Raw genomic sequence first — 17,170 nt, 5'->3', positions numbered from 1 at the left:
GACATGAGAATCAGATTATTTATTTATTTATTTTTTTCTATGGATGAAGTTTATATTATTGTATATTTTTATTGTTTTTATTAAACGATATGTGCATAACTGTGATAAATGTAGGCAGTTGCTTTGAAAATATGCTATGTACCAGGGTTGTCAAACTCCTGGAAAGCCACAGCCTAGTAGAATTTAGTTCCAGCCCTGCTTCAACACACTACCTTTAGATTTAGTTTGATCAGGTGTGTTTAATTAGTATAACTGCACTGTTACTCTGTAGATTGTGCAGTAAATAACTGTAAAAAAATGATTTAGGCATCACCAAAGGTGTTAGAGTTTTCAGAAAATGCTGGCCCTTTAAGAGAGCCAGGTGTTTGATTTGTTTACTGCTGAGTGTGCTCTATTCTCTGTCTACCAATTCAGATGTTGAGTCTGATATGTTTTAGGCTTAAATAAGAATCTTAAATGAGTAAGTAAAATGTGTTCAAATGTTTTTGAGGGTTTATAAAATAAGGCTGTGTTTTAAGTTATATTGTTGTTATCTTGAACTGTGTACTTGAAAGCTACATTGTTAGCTAGTTAGCCTCTCCTCGTATAACTTCTTACATTACTTTTGTTTAAGTATATGTATTTATTTTATATTGCACACTGCCATAATGTACAGATGCTAACAGTTGTGTGTACCTTTCTGGCAACTAAGCCAAAATTAAATTCCATCATCTCAGTAAGATAACATGTGCACATCATCACAGGGAATCACAAAAACATGATACACAAAGCCATCCACACACAAAAGCTCCACTGTCCGGTCCCAGGTTGTGAGTTTGTTGCTAAGTATTTTTCAGAGCAGTGTTTCCATCTATGAATTTATATTTGAAACAATAAAAAAGTTTGTTGTCATGAGATAATTATAACAATAAAAGATTGGATCCTTTGGTTTTTCGGTGTTGCCAACTTTATTTTTGTTTTCTATAATTATTTTAAAGTTTTTGAGAATTGACACAGTTTTTATTTATTTAAAACTTTAAAATTTAAAATAATTATTTTGTTTTTTGCTGTTCAGTTTTTTTTTTTGCATGGTCAGCATTGAGGAGAGAGTAACACATTTCACTGCAGCAGTTTGTGTGTGTGTGTGCGTGTGTGTGTTTATTGGATATGTGATTGTGATAAATGTTAGCAGTTGCTTTAAAAGTATGCTATATACCAGGGGTGCTTAATCCTGTTCCTGGAGATCTACCTTCCTGCAGATTTCAGTTGCTATCCATATCAAACACACCTAAACCAATTAATTAGGACCTGAACACCACGTGATAATTACAGGCAGGTGTGTTTGATATGGGTAGCAACTGAAATCTGCAGGAACGTAGATCTCCAGGAACAGGATTAAGCACACCTGCTATATACCATGGGGGTCAAACTCCAAGTTACTGGAGAACTGCAGGGCAGCAGAGTTTAGTTCCCACCCTTCTTTAACATTACCTGTAGATTTCTAACGAGCCTTAATTAGTTTTATCAGGTGCGTTTAATTAGAGTTACAGCTTAAAGTCCCGGTCACACTGCACTTTCCTTCCTTTAGACTTCCATTCATACGCATGTGAATGCTGCAGACCTGGAATGCATGCTCATGCGACAAATTTTACAGTTTGCAGCTATGGAAAGTTCAAGCTTGGAGAACTCTGAACTGTGAAATCACATCATGTGATTGCTTGAGACTAATCAAAGATCAAACCATGACCTCTCTGAACAAAAATTATGGACCAGTTGCTTGCTTTTTCAATCTCTAAATATTTTGTTTAATCCCACTCCTTTTCGCAGAGCCATATGACAGAATTTTGCATGCTTAAACGTTAGTTTGACTGCAGCCTTGCTGTGCAGACCTGTGGCTCTCAGTAATATGTAAGATGATATTTATATCTGCTGATTTCTTAATTTTGGTTTACAATTTCTGTTTTATATTTGTTTGCTGCCAAAACAGTAAAATAAATTTGTCAGAATTTACAACTTAATTAATTTAAAGAATTAATAAAAGGCAAGAATACTAATTAATTTTAGTAACACCTTGACATACTATTGTGTATGCAGTATAATGCTGTGAGTTGTAACACTACAGTACAGTAATTAAATGTACACAGTTTCCAGTTAGTTACCACTACTGCTCTATTACAGTGATTAACTGGCAACACTGTTGCCAGCTATTCACTGCAATGGTTCGGTTACAGTAAACAACTGGCAACACTGTTGCCAGCCACTCACTGTAATGGTTCAGTTTCAGTAATTAACTGGCAACACTGTTGCCAGTTACTTACTGTAACCAAACTTTTACAGTGAGTAGCTGGCAACAGTGTTGCCAGTGTTCTACTGTAAAAAAGCCTGGTAAGGTCTAACAGTGTGATCAATGTCAAAGGACTTACATGCTTAAAAAAAGAGTTAAATAAAAATAGCTACATTTAAATTTGAGCAAAATAGCAATAAAATGATTCATTAAAATGACAAAATTGCCTTTTTGAAACAATAAAAAGTAAAATAACAACAACCTGTTAGTATTATAATTTAATTAAAAATAAGTAAATAGCAATAAAATAAAAAGCATCGTAACTGTAAACAAGTCATTTAGTAAAATAACAATGAAAATGGTTTGTCATTTCATTTTAATGGTATTTTTTATTAAGTCAGATAACAATAATAAAATAGCCTAAATAGGTATAATATGAAGTATTAAGAGTGCTGATAATACAATAACAATTAGGACTAAAATAAAATAATAACTGTGTAAAGATGTAATTATTTAATAGATAAAAGAATATGCTAATAATTGTAGTTAAAATATAAGGCACACACTATAGGTTGGACTATTGTAACTCACTTTACAATGGGATTAGCCAGAAACCCCTTTCCTGGTTACAACTTGTCCAAAATGCAGCAGCCCGTCTCCTCACCAGGACCAAAAAAGAGAGAGTTAATTACTCCAATTCTATGCTATTTACACTGGCTTCCTGTTCATTTTAAAGTTTAAAAGTTTAAAACTGGGGTGTCCAAACTCTGTCCTGGAGGGTCGGTGTCCTGCATAGTTTAGCTTGAACTTCCTTCAACACACCAGCCTTTAAGTGTATACCTAGAAAGAGCTTAATTAGCTGGTTCGGGTGTGTTTAATTGGGATTGTAAGTAAAATACGCAGGACACCAGCCCTTCAGAACCGAGTTTGGGCACCCCTGGTTTAAAATATACCTTAGTTCTCCAATCTGGCTTTGTTGTGTAAGGCTAAGGAACACCTTACTTCTGACTTGAAGACATTTTTGATTTCAAAGCCAATCGGATGTGAGGAAGTGCAACTGTTTCTAAAATCATTTGTTGTTGTCTGTTTTACTTTCTGTTTACTTGTTGGATAGCACATTTGTCAATGAAAGTAGTTTCAAGAGTTCACACTTAGATATTGTTTGAAAAATATTAGCAGGTTTGGCATGCTGTTCCAGGAGAAAACCCTGAGTTCAGAGATAATTGAGCCCAGGGCTCCCGCCTGGTCGATTGAGAATGTAAGGGGAGTATGAGCTGAGGTAGTTCAAGAGAGCTTCCAGTAATAAAGGAAGAAACGGGGAGAAAAGGGTGGATGGGGTTTTCTTTGGAAATGAAGATAAGGGAGTAATTTTTGCTAGGCTACTTATAGTGAGTTTGGATTAATCTGATTGGCTAACTAACAATTGTAGATGAGAGACCAGCTGCGGTCAATCCTAACATGTGCTCCTCTCGAAATTAGTTTGTGAAACTTCACTAAAATTGTGCTATACATATAAAATTGTCATCACTCACTGTCCCTTATACTGCATCTATGTTCTTTCCATTACTCAGTGGATGACTTGCAGATCTCCTGTTACCGCATCATGTGCAGTATCTACTCACTGGGCACCGTAAAGACTCCTCATGCTGAGAAGTAAGGAAACAGCTTTAAATATGTACATTTGTTTTATATGTACAATATTATAAATATAATAATGAATGTGATATCACACAGCCAAAGACCAGCTCTAGGAGAGTGTCTGGCTCATCTTGCTGCCGCCATGCCTGTTGCCTTTCTGGAGCCAAACCTCAACGAGTTCAACTCATACTCTGTGTACACTACCAAAACCCCACGAGAGAGAACAAGTCAGTAACTCACTCAAAACATATCACATTAACAGTCTATGCAATCAGCTAATGCTTTCTTAACACTGGAACTACCAGAATTCTTTAACTATAAGAATGGCCACACTTCATATATTCAAATATTTAATGTCATATTTACATTTGAAGGTTCTGTTGAGATTATGGAATTACAGATGCTGTAGATTAGTTTTCGACTGTTCTAAAGCATAGCAATACCATGATATATTTGCAGATATTCAAGAAACATGCTACAGTAAGTGAACATACTTGTCACAGGCTTTGGAGGGTTCCTTTAAAAAAGAACACAGTTACAAATTACTTAATCAAAACAGTATTCAGTAACTTAATCCAAGCACCAACGTATAAAAGTATGTAACCTGATTACTTTTGGATTGGCTTTATGGTCAGGTATAACTGTAAAAAATCTAAAACTAATTTTCGAAATGAACATTTCTAACAACCAAAACTATATATATATATATATATATATATATATATATATATATATATATATATATATATATATATATATATATATATATATAAAAGAGTAAAACCTATTTAAATTAAGCAATTGTGTCTCATTTTCACAATTTGGTAATACAGTCTTGAAAATTTATATATTTATGTAAATGCCATACAGACATAGGTACAATGTAATAAATAAATTTTTTATGTATTTTTGTATCCTGATTACGTAACACTGTTATATGTATTCTGTTACTCTCCAAGCCTGCTTGTTAAACTGATAAACAATGCTAAAGTCAGGTATCCTTATTGGTTATTAGTCAGTTATTTCATATTCTATATGAAAATGTTTTTGTTTTGGTCTCTACACTCTCAGAAATAAAGGTACGAGAGCTGTCACTGGGGTGGTACCTTTTTAAAAGGTACAAATTTGTACCTAAAAGGTCCATATTAATACCTCAGGGATACATATTAGTACCTAAAAATTTCTAAAGTATTCCTCTTAAATTTTTTAGGTACTAATATATTTTTTTCAAGGACCAATATGTACCTTTTAAGTACGTGTACCTTTTGTAAAGGCACCACCCAAGTGACAGCTTGCGTACCTTTATTTCTGAGAGTGTATAACCCTCCTGCTGCAAGTTTGCCCAATTACATTTGACACAATGGGTTGCCATTAATAGTCAGTTATTTATTTTTTTATTTGAAAATACCTTTGTTTTGGTCTCTATAACCCTCCCGCCGGCATTTTACCAATTACATTTTGGCACAATAGGTTGCCTTGTTGGAAAGCAGCGTATTTCATTTCAATCTTGATGGCTTTTTCAATATATCCACATGAGGTAGTTTTTAATTAGCAAATTATACATATTCGACTTAAACATTAGCATAGTAGCTTATATTGTAAGGCTTGCATATCAGACATGATCACTTTTATTGGTGTCCTCAATCTGGCAACCTGCATTAGTGTAATCGGAAGAGGACAGGCCGAGTAAAAAGAAAAACCTCTGCACCTTAAAGAATTTATTGCTTTTCTTTCTATTTTATGAAGGCATTACCCTAAAAATACAGTTTTTTTTTTTTTTTTTGTAATATAGTCTATAATTGTTTATGACTTACTACAGTGCCCAAAAGATGCATATCTCACTTTGTCCAGCAAGCAGGAGTTTTTTTCAGTGCAAGATAAATGTTGTTTTTTAAAGTTTGAAAGACATGTCTAAAGTAAAGTGATGTTTTTTTTTTTTTTTTTTTCCATGAAAATTACTTTTTTGTTAATACAGTTGCTAGGCAAAGGGGGCATACATGATGATGGTGATGATGATGATGAAGCCCCACCACCCTGACTATTACACAAACATCACACATTTCAGGGGAAGAAAGGTCAACGAGAGGTAGCTTTTAAAAAAAGAGGAATTAAGATACATTTGGGAAGAGAGAGGCAAAAAATAAACCATCAGGGGGAAAAAAGCTCCAGCAACCAAGCACATAAACACATATACTGTACATAGACACAACATCTTTTTAATAAAACAACATTTTTAATGTCTGCACTGGTCACCAGGTCTTACCAATCTTGTTGCAAAGCCACTAGTTTCACCTCGATGTTTTCCAATTTTTACCAACGTTTTAATCCAGCTGGCCAGCTTAGAGGGATTTTGAGCCACAATGACCGGTTTCATCATTCGTTGATACCCCAGGGCCTCGCAAAAGCAGAAATCCTTTTATCAAAGTTTTGAACAGATAGATATCTTTAATATCCTCCAGGGACAGAGCAGCCAGACACACGACGTGCCACTTCCCCTACCCGTCTATCGCGTATCCAGCTGCGAACGTCCACGCTGGACAGGTTTGCACCCCGAACCCAAACTTCTGGATGGTGTCAATTCCGTTCAGAGACCACATTCAAGTATGCGTAATTAAAGGCACAGAATAAAGTATAACAGATGCTAAATCGAAGGTGGTCAATTTGATCATTATGACCATTCAAGGAAGAAACACAATTTTAGATTGAAATATACACATATTTAAGACAATTCAGGGTTTTATTGTTTTATTGGTTCTATTTTAACAAAGCTCAGTCAAATAACAGCCTCAGTTTTCCTTGTGTTAACTCTCTTTTAATCCATATTCTAGTTCTGGGTCTCCCCAGTCAAGTGCAGGAGCTGTGTCTGGACATCCCTGAGCTGGACGTGTTGATGAAAGAAATCGGGCATCTGGCAGAGTCTGGGGCCCGTTACACAGAGATGCCCCACGTGATTGAGATCACCCTACCTATGCTCTGCAACTATCTGCCTCGCTGGTGGGAAAGGGGACCAGAGAACTTCCCAGAGCAGGAAGGCTGTCTGTGCACCGACGTCACCTCCGAACAACTCAATCAACTCCTGGGAAGCATCATGAAGATTGTCGTCAACAACCTGGGTATTGATGAAGCATCCTGGATGAAGAGATTGGCAGGTGAGCGGCAGCTAAACATGGAATCTGTAATACTTTAATTATGGATCTAGATGTGTCCCAGTATTGTGGTCAGAGATATAAGAGGCACAAAATATTGAGTTAAAAAAAAAGACGGTTACCAATATGGAAACAAAACAATGCAGATGACATATTAATGCAACTTTATGCAGGACCAAAGAACACACAGAGTTACATCATGAGATCAGTCCAAAACAATATTCCAAAACAGCTTAAACATGCATACTCTTAAAGAAGTATACTTTAAATTCATTTTATGAAGTAGCGTATTTAGGAACGTTTCTATGCAAATTGTGTAAATCGGTCCCATGGTTTGATGGTGCAAAGCAGTTGGTGGTCAATGCTAATAAGTTAATAGCTCAACCTAAAGCTGATAAGTTACTCATAGTTCTTCTTGATGTTGCTCTAAAGTGTTTGCTCAGCCAATTGTGAGCAGAGCAAAGCCAGAGATGCTCAAATCTCACTTCATCCCCACCATGGAAAAGCTGAAGAAACGCAGTGGAAAGGTTGTGGCTGAGGAGGAGCAGTTGCGTATGGAGGGGAAGACGGAGGTTGACAGTGAGGGAGGAACTATTCGAGATGAGTTTGCTGTGCTATGCAGAGATCTGTACGCTCTTTACCCTCTACTCATCCGATATGTGGACAACAACAGGTATCACTCGTTTGCAGGATTCTTTTATGATCAGTTTCAATAAGATTATCGCTCTGAAGAAATCCTCTCTGATTTGGTTATTTTTGTCGTTTAAAGGGCAAGATGGCTGACATGCCCTGATCCTGATGCTGAGGACTTGTTTAGGATGGTTGGAGAAGTCTTCATCTTCTGGTCTAAATCGCACGTAAATTCATTTTTTCCTTACTTTATTAAATTAAATTCTAGTCTTTTCTCTACTGTCTATCTAATTTCATCTAGTCTCCCATAATACCATCTCAACTCATGTCTTTTTCTGATGTCTTGTTTTTTCTTGTCTTTATGTTTGCATTTACATTTAGTCAATTAGCAGATGCTTATGTCCAAAATGACTTACAAATGAGGGGGCATTCAGCTATTAAGCATAAAAAAAGGCAATACACACAAGTGCTACTTATACAAGAGTGCGAGATTTTTTAAGTGCTCAGGTGATCACCAAAAACACTAAAATTATTTGTTAACAGCACCACCTATTGGCTAAAAAGGGCCAGATCGATAAATTCAACACAGGCTCATTGTGGAGACGTACCCCTTTATACATTTCTGGAGAGCGCAAATAATGTAGCCAGACTTACATATAGCTGCATTTCGTCTTTGAAGCGAACACTACGGGTCGACAACTTACCTCTGTGTGGACCGCTTTTTCAATGTTACCAGTTTGCCTAGTAGCTTGTCTTGTTTGTTGGCATACTTGAGACATGAAGAGAAGTTGACCACAATGACATGGTTCGAGTCTGGCAAAGAATAGTAAAACAAAAAGAAAAAAAATGAATTAAACAAGTAAACAACAGGATGAGAACATGGTAAGATACGAAAATGTGGTAAAAGTCAGGTGGCCGTGTGGGATTTTCTTTAACTGGATTAATTTGGAAAACACTGTCGGTTGGGTTTAGGAAGGGGGGTGATCGGGCTAATCAATGCTTTTGAAAACTATCAGCTGGATTTAGGGAAGGGGGTGGGTAGGTGATTGGTTGGTTTGTCAGTCAGTCAGTTGACAGCGACCTTTGGTGAGTTTATGCAGGAATAGCAGACATGAATGGCACTTGCGAGAGAAACTTGAGATCTGAAAAATTGTACACTGCTGCCTCTGGTGCATTCGCAAAAACAAAAACTGAAAAAAACATAGCTTCTGGGACGCATTTTGTGATCTCAAGAAATGTAAATAGACCATTTTAATGTGTTAATGTCATTTGCCTATGAACATTTGATTTGTTATCAAACTACTTCATAAATGTAACAAAAGGCAATTCAATCATATATTGATGTTAAAATAGCTGTGAGAACATTATTTTTTATTAGGTTGACCTTTTTTGGTACTCAGAAGCTATGTAAATTAAGAATGTAAAACAGGAAATATGTCAAGACCATTCTTATTGTTTACATCCCTTAAAATAGTCTATAGGGGTACGTATCAATAATGAGCCATAGGTTGAATAAATCAAAAGAATTGTATTTAGCATTTCTCAGCCATTTTGTAAAATCATTTTAATATGCATTTAATTACTTATTGTTGTAGTTTTTCCCAAACATGCTTACTTCATTATTTTATATCTGGGGCTTGCAGAGATATACTCGTCATTGTTCTTGTCTACTTTACTTTTATTCTTCTTTCTCCCTCCTTGTTTTTTCCTCATTTTCTTTTGAAATTAACCTAGTTCTCTCTTAAAAACTATTTGATTACAATCTCTATAGAATTTCAAGCGAGAGGAGCAGAACTTTGTGGTGATGAATGAGATCAACAACATGTCTTTCCTTACCGCTGACAGCAAAAGCAAGATGAGCAAGGTGAGTCTGTCCACTTATTGCTTAAACTGACCTTTTGGATGAACATGAAGTTGTTTTATTTACCATTTTCATATACCCTTTTCACAAGATGGTGATAATGTGTTTTAACAGCATCTTAAATCCACTGAAGTTTTTAATATTTTTATTTTACAAAAATCTCAAATTTAAAAAGGCTAAAACTATGCTTTGTATCATGTATCAACTTTACATCAAATTACAAAAAATAAAAAATTATAACTAGTTAATGTTTATGTAAGGTGTTTTTAATGCAGCAACAGTAAATTCAAATTGTTCTGGCTGCTGTTATTGGTCATACACAATTAGTTCCTTTTTTGAAAGTCATGAAAACAATATTGTGGCATTTTTTTTTTTTTTTGCTATTTGAGCAAATTGGAATGCAAAAAAAGTAATACTCTCTCATTCACTGCTCTCTAAGACGTCATTTACACTGCAGATCTTGATGGTCAATTCTGATTTTGTGATGGAATCCATTTTTATAATGACCTGCTTACATTATCTCATATATAGTGACTTGTATCTGATGCAATGGCCTAAAAAAAAGAGTGTGTGCTGACTGGGACTGATTCTCCATTGCTGTTTTATTCTGTTTGCAGGGTTTATTTTTTCATATTTTTATTTATATATAGCATTCTTAAGTTCTGTGTCATTTATTTTTCTCAACACAGTTGCCAAGGATATTTTTGACAAATTGATTTGGTATAGTTATAGTTATGACAGAAAAGTTCTAGTTCTAATTTTAATCATCTGCTTTTAATCTATAGGCTTTTTTAAACTGGTGGGCATTTTAATGTCATGTCCATGTAGCGAGATTTATGCACCAAGAGGTTCATGATGCTTAAGCATCTTTAAATGCATTAACTAGTAGCTAACCAGCAGGCACACAATGTCATAAGATGGTAATATTAGGTTAGATTTAGGTCATGACAAAAATTCTATGTCTAGCCAGCGTCTAAGGACAACGTTATTTTGATGTCCAATAACGACGTCAAATGAGACAGACATTTAGTTGATTTTAATTTGTGTTGGAAAGTGACCAAAATCCAACGTCAATCCAACATCTTAAACCAACATCTGTTGAAGTCAAATACTGACATTTATTTCGTCAGGTATGGCAAAAAAAAATCCAATGTCTCATAGACAACATAGTGGTAACGCCCACACGACATCCAACTGTAACATCATTAGATGTTGATATTTGGTTGATTTTAGGTTGGACGTTGGACATTGATGCCAGCCTGACGTTGGGCTCTGACGTCAACTTGACTATCATTTCCAAACAAAATGCATTGTCAATCTGACATCATGTTGACGTCCTTTGCCTGCTGGGCATATAAAAGCTTTTTTGTTCTTGTATATGAGATTTAAGGTTTGGGTTCATGCAGAACTTTGAAATGAAAGCTTCAGAGTTTACATCATTTGCCATCGTTTTTATTGACATGTGACTCGCATTGACAGTTGAAAATCAGATTCACCTGCTTTTACCACAAACACAAGGGCACGTATCCGATTCAAATGAGATCAATTTCAACATATAAATGAGGCCTTAATCTGAGCAAATCAGAATCCATGTGTACCCGATCTGGGCCACATGGGAGAAAATAATCAGAATTGAGTCACTATGCAGTGCAAATGCAGCCTAAGTTTACACAACAATGGCGAACTGGAAATGTAAAAAGGGTGTATGAATTGTTATTGACTGATTTCTATGAAATGTTCTTTAATAATAGAAAAAAAAAACATGTTAGGTTTGTTAAAACTCCATTTGTTCAGACAATTGCTGACCTCATGTCCTGTTGAGGACAGACACTGTTTCTGCTCTCACAGGCGGTTTATAGGGCTGTTGATGTTTTTATTTATTTATTTATTTATTTGTCCTGTCTGTGAGGGTGTAAGTTTTAACAGTGCTGTCTCTCTCTGTGTCCTGTCTTGGTGTGGATTCGGGGCCTGTAGGCCGGAGATGGAGAGGTCAGACCGTGTTTTTGCACGATAAAAAAAAGAGCTGTGCTGATCGCATGGCGCAGAATGTTGGGTTTTTCATCAAACTCCCACACACACTGGCCAATGCTCACACATCATACACACAAAAGTCCAAACCCTCATTCACTGCCAGTGTGTGTGAGGTCTGTTGTTGCCTCGTTTGATGAAAGCCCTCAGCCATAGACTTTAGTCTCAGGATTATGGCACTCTTCAGCTGAATCTTGAACTCCCGCTGGACTGAGTTCCATCATCCTGACAGTGATTTTGATTGATGTGCCTCTAATGGATTTTGATTGCTGCAAGTTCTTGCAGACTTGTCTGGTTCCTTTTCTGTTTTCCAGTTTGATGTTAAGGTTTGAATCTTTTTCTTCCACAAGCTCTGGTGGTAATGCTCCCTCACTAGAGCAAATATATCATTACCCATCACTTATTCTTCGCATATTTCAGAAAAAAAAGCAATAGCCACATTGGTAATGTACACTGTAAAAATATTAGTAAATAAACAGTTTTCCATATGTGGTGATTCATGTTTGTTTGTTTTCTTCACTTATTTATGCTTTTGGGTTTTATTATGGGATCTTGATCTTTTCTCCAAAAGCGTTTGATGTTGAAATGTTTAAAAAGTGACTCTTGTTGACATTTTTAATAGTTTAAAGTCTTGTGTTTGTGTTAGAAATTACGGTACAAAATCCTGGTAACAAACTGCCATACGGTTTTTGTTATTTTACAGATTTAATTCTCTGTATGCAATTTCCTAAACAACATCTTGTCTCAAACTACTAAAATGCAAATAAAAGTCACAATGCTACTGTAATTTGTAGTGTTGAATTTTCAACATCAAAAATGGACAGAGCAGAGATAAAACTCCCATAATGCAACTCACAACTGTAAATAAACAGAAAACCCATGTAAACCACAAAATACGGAACCTGTGAAATTTAGATATTTTTTACAGTGTAGGGAGGGAATATGGCTTGTCTTGTCACAGAACAGTTCTCATTACATCTCTCATCTAATATTTCCCTCCCTGTTTAATATCCACTTAAGTGGTACTTCCCGCTCTTTTTATTTGATTCATGTGACTTTTGTGACCATTCTTTTGACATGTTATTAATTGACATTACCAAAACCCAACTCACTCGCTCACTTTATTAAAAACTTTGTGTCTGTTAGATGTCAGTTAATCTGGTATTATTTACCTTGCAGGATATCACCTCCTCCTCTGTGCTGTGAGACTGCCATTACTGTAAAACTATCTGTTATCTCCTCACCATGGGTTCCTCTCAGCCTGAATTCATTTAATGTTTACTCATCTTTTCTCTCATTTAATAAGGTAGATTCTCATCGCTCTTGTTCACTTCTCCTGGGTATCTAAAATGTGGCTTATTTAAAAGATTATGAGTGATAAAGTAAAGAGGCAAACATGGTTGTAGTGTTGTTACAAGATCCAGTACTTCGATACCAATTTGGTATACTGAATAAATAAAACAAAACATTAGCAAAACATTAGGTTTTCTAAACAACTTAATTGTCCATGTTCCAGAACATAATTCTCTAGCTCGATTCCTGGAGAGCCGCGGCTCTGCAGTTTTGATCCAACCCTAATCAAACAACTGATCCAACTAATTAATGTGTTCAAGAGGACCAGAGACTATTAAGCAAGTCTGTGCAGAGCTGCGGCCCTCCAAGAATTGAGTTTGAGATGATTATTCTAAAAAAAAAGTGCAGTACTGAAGCACACAAACACTCGTCACCTTGCTCACAGATCACACTGACACATATAGTCATACTGAAATATCCAATTAGGGCTGCAACAACAAATCGATTAAATAGATAAAAATCGATTACTAAATGCCCTGGCAATGAATTTCATAATCCATTTGTTGTGTCGTGCGACACAGGAACATTTGATTATTAAAAAACACTGGCGCTGAGTGAACACAGTCTCTCTCGCACACTGATACAGAGTTCAGCCCCTCATAGACAGGGATGAGGAGGAAGGGATTTCAACAGCAGGGTCCTACTTTTGTTGCGTTTTGAAGTGAGGACCGTAAAGTCCCAGGTGCTAATGTTTTACTCGTAATCCAGCTTGACAAGCATTACAAGTTAGCGTTTGCTCGTTTACTTTTAGAGCGGCAACTGAGAAAATCAAACTGAGCTTTGGCGCGGTGTCTGGCACTGAGCCAGAGAGAGCTTGCGCTAAGCGGATGTCCTTCCAGCCGCAACCCATCTCTGGGAAACATCCACTCACACACTCTTTCACACTCATACACTACGGACAGTTTAGCCTACCCAATTCACCTGTACCGCATATCTTTGGACTGTGGGGAAAACCAGAGCACCCAGAGAAAACCCACGCGGAAAACCAAAGCACCCCGTCGAAAAAGTTTTTTTTTTTTTTTTTTTTTGAAAACAAAACCGACTTAACCCCGCTGAGAAAAACATGTCATATTATCACAATTATGCAGCGTTTTAACTGCCTAATGCTTAATTTATGTTTTAGACATGTAAATACACACATGTACTAGTAAAACAACACATTTAGAGTTTGTAAAACACACAAGGAAGTCTAACAATCCATTCAAATATAATTTGCTGTTCTGTTTTATTTATATCAGATACACATAGTGAAAGTAACTATAAAGTTGAATCTATTCTTCTCTAAGTTCACCAGCCACTTACTTGCATGTATTTGAAGTAACTGGATAATTTACATGCTGAATCCTGGGTGTTCTGCTTTTTCATGAATAAGGCAAACGTGACAAGAACTTAATACTCCCATACTGTTTTCTGCATGAAAACAAAGCACCCACAATACCAATACTCATTCTCATGGATCTTTGATGACAAATACACAGAAGATTATCAAAAAATAACTTAAATGTCAATAAATAAATTAATTAATTGATTTTAGTAATTATTTATCATCAAAACTGTGAATAACCACTGAGCAATAAAATTTAATGTCAACCATCTCACGTTATAGATCACAATCACTTGCACGTTTATTTGAACTGGTAAATCTTCTGTTTGAGATTATATCTCATTAAGATTATTTTTCTTACCCAATTTACAAATAATTCAACTTGTTTTAAACAAACAATCACTTAATTTTGAGGTGTTTTTTTTCAGAAATCAAGACAATTTCTTATGCTATTTCATGTGTCTGGTATGTATATTGATTTGAAAATATTTAGATATTTGGATTAAAAACAGGACAAAACTACTTAGTTTATTATTATTATTATTATTATTATTATTATTATTATTATTATTATTATTATTATTATTATTATTATTATTCATTTATTCATTTTCTTTTCGGCTTAGTATCTTTATTAATCTGGGTCGCCACAGCAAAATGAACCGCCATATTATCCAGCACGTTTTTACGCAGCGTATGCCCTTCCTGCCACAAACCATCTCTAGGAAACATCCACACAAACACTCATTCACACTCATACACTACGGACAATTTAGCCTACCCAATTCACCTGTACCGCATGTCTTTTGGACTGTGGGGGAAACCGAGGCACCCAGAGGAAACCCACATAAATGCAGGAAGAACATGAAAACTCTACACAGAAACGCCAACTGACCCAGCCGAGGCTCGAACCAGCGAACTTCTTGCTGTGAGGCCACAGCACTACCTACTGCGCCACTGCGTCGCCACTAGTATTATTACTATAACAGCTCAGGGAGGATCTTTTTTGAATAAAGGTTTGGAAATTATTGTTTTGTTTTTTTTATCTGAATCATTGATTAATCAATAACATAATCGACAGATTAATCGATTAATAAAATAATCGTTAGTTGCAGCCCTATAGCCAATGCTTTAAATGTAGGTTGCTATACATATTTTATACTTATATTTATAAAAATCCCTTTAACATGTGTCTATTTAGTTTGAAAAAAGAGTAGGCAGAAGTACATAATGCAGAGAGTGTATTTTGTAGCCTGTGCTTGGTTTAAATAAGGCATAGTTTTGTTTTGTGTCCATACAAATAAACCAATTGCTTTACAAGATTTGAATCATTTTCATTTCTCGTGACTCCCTAGTATAACGTCTTCGTTGCTCCTATTTATGACTTCTCTAATCTTGTCTAGACTTTTCTCATCTTCATTTTGCTTGTCATCTTTAGTCTCCTCTTATCTTATGTGATCTCATCTCAAAGGCCAGAGGAAACTGTTTGTTGTAGAAGGCAACAGCCATTAATGGCGTCTTACAGGCACAGATTCAGAGCGTGTGTGTGAGGGACGGAGCGGCCCCAAAGCCTAGTGCTGTGTTTAAGTGTGCTGTGCTGAAGGGTGGGCAACTTACACTACTAACACTGATGACTGCTGTATGTTTAGCACTAACACTTCCTAATAAACTGACAGATAAAACATGTGCCAGTTTGGTTAGTTTCCCCATTTTCTTATTAATTAGTTTGTAATACAAAAAAATCAGCCACCATTAACACATTAGTTAACAATGTAAAAACTATAGCTAATCATAAACTTAAAGGAACACTCAAAAAACATAGACTAATTTTACAATTCCCCCTTGAGTTAAACAGCTGAGTTTTTCCATTTTTGAATCCATTCAGCTTATCTCTGGTTCTGACGGGAGCGATTTTAGCTTATCTTTCTTCTATTAAAATTTTTCTTCTATTCCAGACTGAAAAAAATTAACCTATACTCTAATTCCACCTTAACAATTAATGGACATTGTGGCCATAACATGGCTTTTGGTTTTTGAATCAAGTTTCGAATCTCGTTGTGCTCAGAATCAGTTGCAACAGTTTTTTGGTCACCCACACTGAAAGATCAGATGTGAGTTGCAAAACATAATTGTAACAAACTTTTCAGATCACGGTGATGTTTTAACTGACTCAAAATATATTTGCTGTCTATGTATTTTGATATGTTGAATCCTATCCTGGGACGATTTTCATTACACAATTGCAAATGATCATTACATTGTAGCATAAAAGAATCGATGATCCATTTATTGAAGCAGTTCATTCAAACAAACTGTTCAAAAGATCCAGTTCGTGAATATGATCCAAATGTCCCATCAATAAATGAAAATTAAACTAATTGAAACTAACAACAGTCAAAAAAATAGACTCTTTTTACAATTCCCCTAGAGTTTAAACACCGCTTAAACACCAGAGTTTTTTCATTTATGAATGGTTTTTGGGTCTGGTGGAAGCACATTTAGCTTAGCTTAGCATTGATAATTGAATCAGATTAGATCATTAGCATTTTGTTAATAAAACAACTAAAGAGTTTTGATAATTTTCTTATTTAAAGAGCTACTGTTTTGTTGTTGCTTTGTGTGCTAAGACTAGTGGAAAATTATAGGATATATTCTATATATATTCTTTCCAGCTTAATAATCAAGGAACTTTGCTGCCATACCATGACTGCAGCAGGCACAATTATATTATGCAGTGCCTGAAAATCCCCATCATCAATTCCTACATATTTGCCACCACTTGCACCACAATAAATTGTGTAATATTATTGAGCCTGCTGCAGAATCGGCAGCGAAGTTTTTTGATTAAATGAGAGATTCTAACTAACTAAGCCAGAAAATCTGCCTAGAAAATAGCAGCATTTCTTTTTCTGTTGGTCATAGTAGAC

The 17,170-nt window shown here is 35.7% G+C and overlaps 1 protein-coding gene across 39 annotated transcripts in view; it reads left to right on the top strand.

Annotated features, from left to right (window-relative positions):
* ryr1b (ryanodine receptor 1b (skeletal)) overlaps positions 1 to 17,170 on the top strand; it is a 245,403-nt gene that overhangs the window by 165,597 nt on the left and 62,636 nt on the right. For 23 of the 39 annotated variants that reach the window (XM_087292511.1, XM_087292512.1, XM_087292545.1 and 20 more), the window contains 7 exon segments: positions 3,835 to 3,916; positions 3,998 to 4,128; positions 6,730 to 7,050; positions 7,480 to 7,720; positions 7,817 to 7,904; positions 9,449 to 9,541; positions 11,513 to 11,527. In XM_087292511.1, the coding sequence (XP_087148637.1) occupies positions 3,835 to 3,916; positions 3,998 to 4,128; positions 6,730 to 7,050; positions 7,480 to 7,720; positions 7,817 to 7,904; positions 9,449 to 9,541; positions 11,513 to 11,527 (971 nt within the window). 39 annotated transcript variants of the gene reach the window in all.

This window comes from Danio rerio, chromosome 18 (genome assembly GCF_052040795.2).
Source record: "Danio rerio strain M-AB ecotype USA chromosome 18, GRCz13ab, whole genome shotgun sequence".
NCBI classification, from domain to species: Eukaryota; Metazoa; Chordata; class Actinopteri; order Cypriniformes; family Danionidae; genus Danio; species Danio rerio.
The sequence above is the reverse complement of the archived record's forward strand: the minus strand, read 5'-3'. Positions and strand labels throughout refer to the sequence as shown.